The sequence below is a fragment of the Benincasa hispida genome, chromosome 10, assembly GCF_009727055.1.
Source record: "Benincasa hispida cultivar B227 chromosome 10, ASM972705v1, whole genome shotgun sequence".
In the NCBI taxonomy this organism is placed as follows: Eukaryota; Viridiplantae; Streptophyta; class Magnoliopsida; order Cucurbitales; family Cucurbitaceae; genus Benincasa; species Benincasa hispida.
In genome coordinates this window covers 53,842,613-53,855,815 of record NC_052358.1, presented here as the reverse complement: position 1 = coordinate 53,855,815, position 13,203 = coordinate 53,842,613, and the positions used below count along the sequence as shown (strand labels likewise).

General features: G+C 34.2%; 1 protein-coding gene across 1 annotated transcript; it reads left to right on the top strand.

The window, feature by feature from the left end:
• Positions 1 to 12,379: 12,379 nt before the first annotated feature.
• LOC120089148 lies at positions 12,380 to 12,733 on the top strand. Its single transcript, XM_039046562.1, has one exon. The coding sequence runs from the start codon at positions 12,380 to 12,382 to the stop codon at positions 12,731 to 12,733; it is 354 nt and encodes a 117-aa protein (XP_038902490.1).
• Positions 12,734 to 13,203: the final 470 nt, after the last annotated feature.

The window sequence follows — 13,203 nt, the reverse complement described above, 5'->3', positions numbered from 1 at the left end:
ATTCACTCCTACCCGGTGTTAGGGATAGAAAAGAGGTTGTTCCCTTAAATGCTAATTCTGAGTCTTGAACAATGGGCCCCACCCTCTCACTGGCCCGAGAGAGACTCAATTTGTTGATTGAACCAGAAATCAATTGTTCATTAGAGAATCAGGGACTTAAGGTACAAGACGTAATTTTGGGGTAAAACAGAGATTTGACCAACCTTTATTACGAACAACCTGTGAGGGTTAACTTACTAATCATGGTTATATAGACTGGACAAAATATACTAGAGTGAGGGGAGTTCACTATGGCTTTAGTGAAGTGACCCATTAGTTAACGAATGGGGTTAGTCGGTCTAATGAGTTTATGCTGATTAATCTCGGATCGTTGGAGCCCTGATTGTGTAAGTCCGCCGAGGTCCCCCTACTAGCTCGGAAATGGATTAGCTCTAGAGTACCGTGATAAGTTAATTTTAAGCTTCAAATTAGAATTTAAACGAAATTAGAGAATTATATTTAAATATGATTTAAATATATGAAAGATGGAATGTGTTAAAAATTAATTTAATATTTGATATTAAATTAATTAGAGTTATTTAAATTGTTTAAATAATTATTTATTAATTTTATTAAGAAAATTAATTTATGAAATTAATTTTAATATTTTCAATTTTATAAAACAAATAGATTTATGAAATGAATTTGAAAAATTGAAAAAGAAGAAAAACACAAAAATGAATTAGTAAGTCTTTCCATATACCTTCATAGTAGCTCACCCATAACCCACTATCATTAAGCTTCAATTACTTCAAGCATGAGCGACATCTCATGTAGCTATTCTTATTGCATGATGGTCTATAATATATTGAAGAAGATTGGAATGAATTTGAGGCATGCAATCGATAGAATTTTGGTTGAAAATTTGTTTGAAGAAAGTGTTCTTCAAGTGGATTGCTGCTGTGAGCTATTCTCCAAATTCCCTTTATTCAAGCTTATTTTGAGTCTCACAACTCAATTTAGAGCACCAGATAGATCGCGATAAACTAATATCTGTCAGATAATAGTCTATCGCGATCTATCATAGATAGACGGTGATATTTTGCTATTATTTGTTAATATTTTCAGCATAATTCTACATTTGATTTAAAAAAATAAATAAATTATGCTCAGCACCTCCAACAACCCTAAAGTCTCTTGCCGCCTAAAACTCCGCGAATGAGAGAGAAACTCAGAGGAAAAAACACGTTCTCTCTTTGCGAGGTCCGAAAGTGGAGAACGCATAGCATTCTCTGGGCACATAGGATTAAACGTAAAGCTGCGCTTTCTTGGCGGAGTTTTAGGCGGCAAGAGACTTTAGGGCTTGTTGGAGGTGCTGAGCATAACGAATCGAAACCAGAGACGGATCAAGGTAGCTTACCTGCCAAGCCGATAGGCGAAGGGCCGAAGGATGGAGCGTGCAAAGTCAATCGTGCACCTGTCGTGTGACCAAGCTACATTGTTCAGCTTCCCCTCGCTATCTCTGTCTTTTATTTTCTGGAATCCCCTTCTTTTGCTAGCAAAGTTTCAGGTTTGATTTCGTAAGACGAAGAGTCATTCGATCATATTCCCCATACCCAACTCACGGGTCTTTCTTAGTAAAGGATCGAAACGAGGAAACGTCTTATAATAGTGGGGAAGATCTTGGAGTGGTCTACAACGAGATTTGGAGAAAGTTGTAGATAGAAATCAAGATTTCAAGAGGACACAAAGGTATGACTTGAAACCCAATTATTTCTGTATAAGCATGCTTTAATTTCTTCCAAAATTAATGAATTAGAATGTTTAATGACCTTTGTAACTTCCGTTGCATGATGATACAATCCAACAATTATGATTTGGCAAATTTCAATACAAATTAAATTTGGAAGACTAAATTTAAGATTCAATTTATTGAAAGTAAGTAAACTAAAATTTAACAAATTTCATAGTAGATGGACTAAAATGGTATTTCAACCAATGTTTCAAAAACGGAAAACTAAGGCCCTGTTTGATAACTATTTTGTTTTTGAAAATTAAATCTATAGATACTACTTTCACATCTAAATTTCTTCTTTTGTTATCTATTTTTCATCAATAGTTTAAAAAACCAAGCCAAATTTTGAGAATTAAAAAAAGTAGCTTTCAAAAAATTGTTTTTGTTTTTGGAATTTAGCTAAGAATTCAACCATTGTATTTAAGAAAAATGCAAATTATTGTAAAAAAATATAGATGAAATAGACTTAATTTTTAAAAATAAAAATAAAAAACTAAATAGTTATCAAACGGGGCCTAAAATCACATATAGCCAACTTTGATTAAAAAAATAATTTCGAATGATTAAATTTAAGATTCAATTTATTAAAAATAGATGGACTAAAATTGAACAAATTTCATAGTACATATACTAAAATGATATTTTAACCTAAATTTCAAAACCAAAAAACCAAAAATAAAATCGTTACTAAACAAGAGGCAGAAACTATTTTTGTAATACAAGTGACCGACCTAGAAATTAGAATATTTTTGGTAAAGGAAATGCAATAAATAATTTATGAGGAGCTGAGCTTCATGAATTTTGGGCAGAGAAAAGGAGCTGGAGCCAGCAAGAGTTAAGTTAAGAAGGGACAAGTAGGGTTCGAAGTCTCATGCCTTTGACTGGCAATTGAATCATTGTGAAAATGGAGTTTTGGAAATGTCCCCTTCCCCATTTTTGCCAGCTACATTCCAGCTCCTTCTACCCATTCTAACCATATAAAAATAAATCTCAATGGCTTGATTTTATAGAAATATGGATAGACATCCATCGACAACCTTAATACAAACGAACTATTTATCGTTGACTTTTAGTAGAAATACAGTTGTCTCACATTAAAAAAGTTCAAACAAGTGATGAACTCTAAACACTGTAAAAAAAAGTTCATATCTTTAATCTCAGTTTCGTCTCAATGAGAAACACTTTAAGTTTAGGTGTGTAAACTTTAGTTAAATTCCTTTTTGTATTCTCTAATTTGAGAGTGTGATTAAACGGTGTGAGTAATACAAATATTCTAGAGAATGTTCTTGCAATTGGGTGGAGAGTAAGATTTGTTCCATGTGATTGTAATAACTTTTTACATAATAAAATTCTTTTGGTCTGTGATTTTTCTTCTGTTTGGAGTTTTTCCACGTTAGTTCTTATGTTGCTAGTTTTATTATATTCTTTTAATTTCTATGTTATTTTTCTGTTTATTTCTTCAATAGTAATCGAAGGTTTTCCAACTCACATAATATTTCAATGCATAAGAAAAGTCAATAACATATCAATCTTATCTGTAAATTTGTAAATCTTTAGGATTGCATCTATATTTAGATTTTGTATTATGAAAAATGTTTGTCATTTATCAGTTTAGTTACTTATTTGACCAAAGGGATTATATATATTGGGTAAATATTTTTGTGATGGGTAGGTTTATAAGTTTGGCTTGGTAGCACAAATTCAAAGAAATGGAGTCAAATATGGAGAACTTAGTTTATGGGCCAATTATAATGTTTATATATATATATATATATCCTCAATATTTGTTTCAAACAAAAAAAAAAAAATTAGTACTTTATTTCAAACATATCCCTAAATTATTAAAAAAAAAATTTAAGAAATCCTTAAACTTAAAAAAATTAAAAAAAAAAAAAGACTCTTACTATCAGTATATTAACAGAAATTATTAATATCACGTTGCACAAATATCTCTAAACTTTCAAAAGTTGCATTAGTACCTTATCTTAAAAAAAAAATAAAAAAATGTCTTTCCTATTTATTTTATACCCATCACCTCCCTCTTCCATTTTCTCTCTATCCCACTACTTCAATTTTTGATTTAACACTTCTTTATTTTTTTCTCATCTTTCTCCACTAACTTTTTACTCTTTTACTCCTCTTTTTTGTTGCTCATGTCCCTCGATTCTCTTGTTGTTACAAATTTTGTTGCTTCATACTAATTGTTTGGTCTTTCTTTATTTTTTTTAAAATGCCCCTTCAATTAAAATATATGAATTATAGCAAGATCAAATAGAATAACAAAACCATTAATAGACCTTAGGACTTAATTTATTTTTAATAAGGTTGTACTTCAGTAGTTGAGTCAGTGTCAATACATTGTTTGAGTTTCGGTATACATTAAAATTTGGACCATAATTTTGAGGATAATGAGTAGGAGAGAATAAGAAAACATGTGCATTACTAAATTTATAGTGATGAAGACTTTGTTGATCCTTTTTGCGATTCAAATTACTTAGTTTGTTGTAATTAGTTAAGATGATTCATCGAGATCAAAGATAATATTCCCTTCGTGAGTCATTAGAAATAATTTTAACAATATTTTCTGACATGAAATGAATGACAAATACATATTGTTGATCTTATATAAAATTTAAATATTAACACTTAACGCATTCTAACTATTACACATAAGTTATCATGATTCTTTATTTCAACATATAAGATATTTTTGGATCAAATTTCAAAGTTCTAAAGATTAGTCAAAACGTATTTCAGGGATGTTTTTGGAAACTAAAGTAGACACAATCATACAAACTTAGGACTAACTAGATATTTTTGGATCAAATTTCAAAGTTCAATATTTTCACATATGTTTGATACCAATTTGGTTTTAATTTTTTTTTTTTTAAATTATTATCAAGAGAGTCTAATATATTTTCAAATGAGATCTTAGTTATTCAACCTCCATTACAAATTTCAATTATTTTTTCAGTTATATTAATACTTAAAAATTTTCTCTCTCTCAAAATTACCTGAAGAAAAGAAGTACTTTGAATAATCTTTTGTTCAATAAATATTTAATTATACTCTAAATAATTTTTTTAGAAGTATAATTAAGAGTTATGAAATTTAAATCAATAATTACTAAAATTCTCATATAGTTGAGCTAGCTGAAATTAATAACAAGAAATTTAGTTTATTTATGTTTTATTACTATAAATAAAATAAAATATCTTATTATTAATCGTTGGGAAGAAATAAATATGCAAAATAATAATAACAATAACAACAACAACTATGAGTCGTTGCAAGCTTTTATACCAAATCAACAAAACTACAAGAGCCATAGAATTTGGTTACCCACTTGGCCAGCTGCCATCAACAACATATTTAGTATTTTCTCCCACCATCCATCCTAACAATAACCACACCAAACCAACATTTTAACATCATCAAGCTCTTTTTTTTTTTTTTTTTTTTTTTAATTATCCATGGTGGATTTCAATCATAATTGTGTCGTGAAATGACTATTGTATTGCAATCGTCTCATATCTGTTATTCTTTACATTTTTTTCCCAACAAACATAAAAAATTTAGGGTCAACAATGTATTTCTAATCTTTTTCACCTTGTATATATGTATAAAAGTATAAGGAGTAGGAAGATTTCAACATTGAAATTTTGAGTATTAATCTTGTGTTTCATGATTTTAATATAATTAAAATGGAACAAATTTATGATTAAATAGTATGGGTTAAATTAAAAAAATTAATTCCTAACTTTTGGATGGAGGTGACTGTTTATTTCTTGAAAATTCAATAACTTTCAATTATGCCTTTAAATTTTAAATTCTGATTCTACTAAATAAGTCCTTGCATATATAAAAAAATTTGGTTTAAAAATGGATTCTTTGCATGTATCTATCAACTATCCAATCAAAATTTTTAGTTCACTTGTCATTAGTTGGTTTATTCATGTCAAATTATCATTTGATAGTGTGTAATATGTCAAATATAAGTAACGATCATTAAATGACATTAATCTTTTCTTTTAAATTAAAATTTGAAAGAAGGATAAATATAATTGAAACAATGTAAAATATTAAGATATAAAATATACATAAGGATAATTATTTTAAATGACAAGACTGTTAGAAATATATATAAACATAAGATGTCACTGTCTATCAATGATATACACCAACATACCCATAGATGTCTATTCGTATCTATCACCGTCAATGATAAATAGTGAAATTTTGCTATATCTATAAATAAGTTGGCTCAATTTTTCTATATTTGAAAACACCTTAACTATTTCAAGAAATTCAATTATTCAATTTTTAATTTGAGTAGTTTTTTTCACAAAAACAATTTAAGCACAACTATGTGAGGGAAGTGATTGAACCATGTTTTTAGTTCGACAATTATAGGATGAAAGATCGAACTATCAAGACTCAAAATGATAATTTGTGCCTTATCGCAAAACTATACTTGAATTATTATTAAATTTTTATTGAATAAATTACGTTAGTTGGATAATGATGATTTTGTTGTTTGTTACTTGTTAGGGGTGGAGAGTTGAGAAAAAGACATTGATGAGATGTTTTTTTTGAAGACTTGAGATCAATCATAAATGCATGCAAAATAGATCCCTTCATCGTTCGTAGGAAACTAGAAAGTTTGAAAATGAGAGGTTTAAAGGAATCCATTTTTAAGTAGGTTAATTACTAATTAAAGAACCTATTGTACTTATGCCATGGTAAATTATGGGTTTGTGAAATTTTCATCATAAATGTGGCTTCTTGTTAAGTTAGAGACCTCTCATTTTTTTTTCTTTTTTCTTTTTTCTTTTTAACTGAGTACGATTAGGATGGAGAGATTCAAATATTGACCTTGTTAACTAACAAATTCATATTCCAAAAAATATATATTTTTTATAGTGCGTAACGATGACTTGAACAAAACTCAATTGGCTAAGACATAACTTTTACCTTTTTAAAGGTGTGGAAGTTCTAAATCTTCATTCCACATTTATTGAACTTAAAAAATTACACTAATAATGACCGCAATGGTGCCTTCTTTCCAATTAAAGTCATTACACCTAAGTAAACTTGTAAACTAATTTTTGTTTATTTAGTCCAATTACTTAAATAGATTTGAATGAACTATGAGTTTATAAATTTTGTGTTTATTACATTTCTCTAGTTATCTCTTTAGAGTGTTTGGCTCACCAACATGAGTTAGTAAAATTATCAAGTCAATAAAAAAAAACACATCTAAAAAGAGGCTAGAGGCACACATTCCTCAAATGAAAAGTTTAATGTATATGTATTGATGGAAGTATTAAAGAATTCTAAATTAATAAACTTAAATCTACTCATTTATTTCCCATGTTGAAATTCAAGAGAATTAAACTTTAAAAGCGGAAGTGTATCTGAATCCATTGCAAAGTTGAAATATTGGGTAAATGATCATCCAAGTCTAGATAGATCACATTTTCTTCTTATGTTTGATCTCCTTAGTTTCTCTTTCTTTTATAGGTAGAGAAAAATTTCTCTCTGATGGGATGAGAGAAAATGACATAATTTCTATATGACATATGACGTTGGAGATCATGAATATAATCAATTTCATTATATTTCATTTCCTCATTAAATTAGAATTAGTATGATTATTAATACGTGTAGATTTATAGTTCATATATTTTTTAAATGTATAATTATCTTTACTCCTATTTATTAATTTAGATAGAAAAAATAAAACCCATTCATTATTGAACATGTGGGCCCATAAAAAATTTCCAATAATTTCCCATTGGACCACTTATGTTAATTAATAATGTGTTTGACCTTATAAGCTCAAAAATTGCTAAAGGAGAGTTAACTTAAACAATATGGTCCATCATCTATATTAGTAAGGATTAGAGAGGTTTTCGTTATAATTAAAAGTAACTAAGCCCACTAGTAGTCACAATACCAATATAACTAAATGACATAGATCGAATCATGAATGTATAGCACAAAAACTACATGTAATGTGATATGTACATGCCTATTTTCAACTGGTCCTTCCTTTCTTGAATGAGATCAAAATTCCAACATAATAAGACATATTAAAAGGAACTTAATTTATGATCATAACAATTATCCAAAATTACATAATAAGTATGTCCAAATCAAAGTGAAGTAGTACAAACTCCTACTAAAACATGATATCCTCATGTAAAACAACCCCCCATATGAGCAATATGCTCATGAAAGACCTTAGGTGGTAATCCTTTTGTTAGTGGATATGCTAGCATTGAGTTTGTACCAATGTGCTCTATAGATATGTGTCCACTCTAGACTCTTTCCATTACAACTAGGAATTTAACATCTATATGTTTTACCTTAGTCGAGCTTTTATGATTGTTACAATAAAGCATTGTTGATTTATTATCACAATAAATTTTGAATGGTCTTCGACACCCTTACAAATATAGAATCCTGTAATAAAATTTTGTAGCCATATTCCATGATTTGATGTTTTATTGTATAACCTAAAACTCGCAGTTTGTAAAATTAAACATATTTTATTTACAATAAAGAAGTTATTAAAGCTTATTCAATAAAACTGTTATTGAATATGAAAATTGCACTAAATCCAATAAAAGTAAGATTCATGGCTATTACATGAGTACTTGGACTTTATGTGGAGACATAAGAGTGGATCAAGTTCGAGTGGATAGCCAAAACAGTCTGTATGTATACGGATAAATTTAGGTATCTTATTATGGAAACACTATTGGATGTGATCCGCTTTGTATTTAATACAAATGATGTGATCCTAAATTGTTCATGTGGTGACATGTGAGTGTGGGTATCCTGTACAAAGAGTTTGTATAAGATGGGACCAAGAAATAAGCCACTCTTACTTTATAACGTTGTTTACTATTTAAGACTGACTATTTCAAAGTGATAACCTAGGTAACTTGACCTTAATCTTGAGCTAACTATAAAATTCTGTTTTTTCGAATTATCCTTAGATTTGCATAAGTGAGGGTTGGCTCAACAACGTTGACTCAATAAGCCTCCCATTTCAGGAATAAGATTGGATAGATAGCTAGGGACATAGGGTGCAAGACGAAATTCACTCCCACCGCTTTTAAGGATAGTAGAGAGGTTGTTTCCTTAAGTGTTAACTCTGGATCTTGAACAAGGGGCCCAACCCTCTCATTGGCCCGAGAGGGACTTGGTTTGGTGATTGGATTACAAACCAATTTTTCATTAGAGGATCAATGGGACTTAGGAGCAAGATGTAATCTCGGGGGTAAAACAACTTTTGACCCAACCGTTATTACAAACGACCTATGAAGGGTCGAATTACTGATTATGGTTAAATCAAGTCTTCGAGAGGTTAAGCATGACAGAAGCAGAAAGGGGAAGTCCACATACTATTCCCAGAGTTACTTGACATTCAGTTTTTCGAAGGTTGACTCTGCCGAATGAAGGAAATGAGAAAATCATCTGTCAATCGCCGGTGGTGGAGCGACCGTCGGCCTTCGGGAGACTAGGCGTAGTTCCAAAGGAGAGCGAAGGAAAACCCCGTGCTCCTATTTTTTATCCCTTGAATCACGAGAGGGCTGAAGATCCCCTCGACCAATATATCCCTAGTAAGACAAAGGGGAAAGAAAAAGCATGCGCTGATGCCCCTGAAATGACTATAAGAAAGACGGGGCCGATACCCCAAGCATCCATCTGGCGACGAATCGACCTTAAAAACGCTGAAGCATCATCGGACCAGAAGCCATCAGGAGAGGCAAGAAGTGATGGAGAAATCCGTAGTACCATCCCCTAACGCATAAAGAGAAATACCTTCATTACTCTAAACACAAGTAAGGGCACGCTCAAAGTAAAGAGGTGCGACGTCCTTTTCACTGATCCTCAGAATGGAAATTTAGAGCAGGAGGAAGGCGAAACTTCGTGCCACCACATTACCATCACCGAAGAATCCGAAGAAGATATGACCGTAGAGGAAGTGGAGGACGTTTCGCAATGCCTAGAGGACGGTGGTCAATCCATGGTGGACAAGCTAAAAGAGGTGAATCTGGGCACCGTAGAAGAGTCGCGTCCGACTTTCATCAGTGCGTCCCTCTCGGAAGGGGAAGAGGACGAATACATGAGTTTGCTCACCGAATACAGGGATGTTTTCGCCTGGTCATAAAAAGAGATGCCGGGACTAGATCCAAAAGTAGCAGTCCACCATCTCGCGATCAAACGGGGTGTCGACTCGTTAAGCAAGCTCAACGACGCTTTCGGCCAGAACTTATCCCCCAGATTGAAGTTGAGGTCAATAAGCTGATTGAGGCCGATTTCATTCGTGAATTTAAATATCCAACATGGATAGCCAACATTGTCCCGGTTAGAAAAAAGAATGGATAGCTTCATGTTTGCGTAGACTTTCGTGACCTAAATAGCGCATGCCCGAAAGATGATTTTCCATTGCCCATCACAAAGATCATGGTCGATGCGACAACGGGACATGAAGCCCTATCCTTCATGGACGGATCTTCTGGGTATAACCAGATACCGATGGCCCTTGCAGACAAGGAAATGACTGTATTTCGAACCTCAAAAGGGATATATTGTTACAAGGTAATGCCCTTCAGGTTGAAGAATGTCGGCGCTACTTATCAACGTGCCATGCAGAAGGTGTTTGACGATATGTTGCACAAACATGTGGAGTGTTATGTGGATGACCTTGTGGTCAAGACCAAGCAATGACATGACCATTTGAAAGATCTAAAGACCGTGTTCGATCGCCTGCAAAAGTACCAGTTAAAGATGAACCCCCTCAAATGCGCGTTCGGTGGTATACTTCAGAAAAGTTTCTGGGCTTCGTTGTGAGACATTGAGGGATAGAGATAGACCAATCCAAGATTGATGCCATCCAGAAAGATGTCAAGACCAAAAGAATCTACACGATTGAGAAATTTGCAGGGACGTCTGGCCTACATCCAGGAGTTTATTTCTAACCTGGCAGGGCGGTGTCAACCCTTTTAACGACTGATGAGAAAGGAAGAGGAAATTCGAATAGGATGAGACCTGTTAGAATGCTTTCGATAACATATAGAGGTACTTATCATCTCATCCTTCTGTCTTTAGGAGCCTCAGTAGCGGGCAAACCGTTGATACTATTACATTGCAGCGCAAGAAGAGATCACTAGGGCACTATTGGCACAAGAAGAGAAAGGGAAAAGAACGGTTTTCTATTACTTGAGTAGAAAACCTGAATGGAGCTGAGATCATTATTCCTATAGAGAAGACGTGTCTCGCGCTCTTCTTCACCATAGATAAGTTGAGGCACTACATGCAGGCTTTCACAGTCCATTTAATTGCGAAAGTCGACCCCATCAAGTATGTTCTATCCAGGCTGATCATCTCGGGACGTTTAGCCAAATGGGTAATCATGCTTCAATAGTACGACATTGTTTATGTATTGCAAGGAGAAGTTAAAGGGCAAGCATTGGGTGACTTCCTGGTAGATCACCCGGTTCCATCGGATTGGGAGTTAAGTGAAGACTTGCCCGATGACGAAGTTCTCTTCACAGAAACCTTAGGGCTATAGGTCATGTTCTTTGATGGTGCGGCACGAAAAAGTGGTGTGAGGGCAGGTATCATCCTTATTTCGCCAGGAAAACACATGCTGCCTTATAGCTTCACACTTGCCGAGTTATGCTCAAACAACGTCGCTGAATACCAAGCCTTTTTAATTGGCCTTCAAATGGCTTTAGAGATTGGAGTAGCTTGTATAGAAATCTTCGATGACTCAAAGTTGATAATCAATCAACTCTTATGCCAGTACGAGGTGAAGCATGACGACTTGAAACCCTAGTTCACTTACGTTTGCTAGTTGATGGAGAAGTTTGAAAGCGTGGCATTAAAACATGTCCCGAGGACGGAGAACAAGAAAGCGGATGCCTTGGCAAACCTAGCCACTGCCTTAACCGACCTGGATAATATGCCCCTTAATATATCGCTTTGGCGGAGATGGGTTGTACCTCTGGTTGGGACTGCATATCGGGAAACGAATGCGATATCAGTCTACCTAACCGACGAGGAACACTGGCAGTAGCCCATCATAGATTACCTTGAGCATGGAAGGCTCCCGGATGACCCCTGCCATAAAATCGAGGTTCGTAGGACGGCCGCGTATTTCATTTACTACAAAGAGGTCCTATACCGTCGATCCCTTGAAGGAATTTTCCTTCGATGCCTCAGTAAAGAAGAATTAGCGAAGGCTTTGGAGGAAGCACACTCAGGCGTATGCAGCGCGCATCAAGCTGGACCAAAGTTACAATTCCAGCTGAAAAGAATGGGTTACTATTGGTCGGGAATGATCCAGGACTCAATGGATTATGAAAGAAATGCGAAGCCTATCAATATCACGTGCATTTCATTTTTCAACCGCCCGAGCCTCTACATCTAACCATAGCCTCATGGCCTTCCGAAGCATGGGGCCTTGATCTAGTCGGCCCTATAACACCTAAGTCGACAGCAGGGCACTCCTACATCCTCACAGCCACCGACTACTTCTCAAAATGGGCTGAGGCTGTCACGCTAAGGGAAGCTAAGAAAGAAAACATGGTGGATTTTATCCGCACTCATATCATTTATCGATACAGTATTTCTCATCGGATCGTGACGGATAACGGGATACAATTCTCCAATAGTTGGATGGATAGGTTGTGTGGAAAATACAAATTCAAGCAGTACAAGTCATCCATATATAATGTCGCCGCAAATGGGTTGGCTGAGGCATTTAACAAGACATTGTGCAACCTGCTGAAGAAAATTGTTTCCAAGTCGAAGAAAGATTGGCAAAAGAAGATTGGTGAAGCATTATGGGCTTATCGCACTACTCACCATACCCCTATAGGAGTCACCCCGTACTCTCTCGTTTATGGGGTAGAAGCTTTCCTTCCTTTGGAAAGATAAATTCCATCGCTAAGAATGGCAATGCAAGAAGGGCTGACTATAGAGGACAACGCCAAACTGCAGCTCCAAGAGTTGGAAACACTGGATGAAAAACGATTAAAAGCTCAACAAGCGCTAGAATGTCACCAGACGCGAATGTCTAAAGTCTTCGATAAGCATGTAAAGCCTCTGTCCTTTCAAGTAGGTGATCGAGAGTCTGTCTCTTATACACATCTAGATGTGTATAAGAGACAGTGTCTAAAGTCTTCGATAAGCATGTAAAGCCTCAGTCCTTTCAAGTAGGTGATCTAGTGCTCGCCGTAAGGAGACCAATTATCACGACAAGACATACGGGGAATAAGTTTACACCTAAATGGGATGGGCCCTACGTCGTCAAAGAAGTCTACACAAATGGAGCGTACAAGATAGCTGATCAAGATGAGCTAAGAATTGACCCAATCAACGGAAAGTTTCTCAAGAAGTTTTACCCT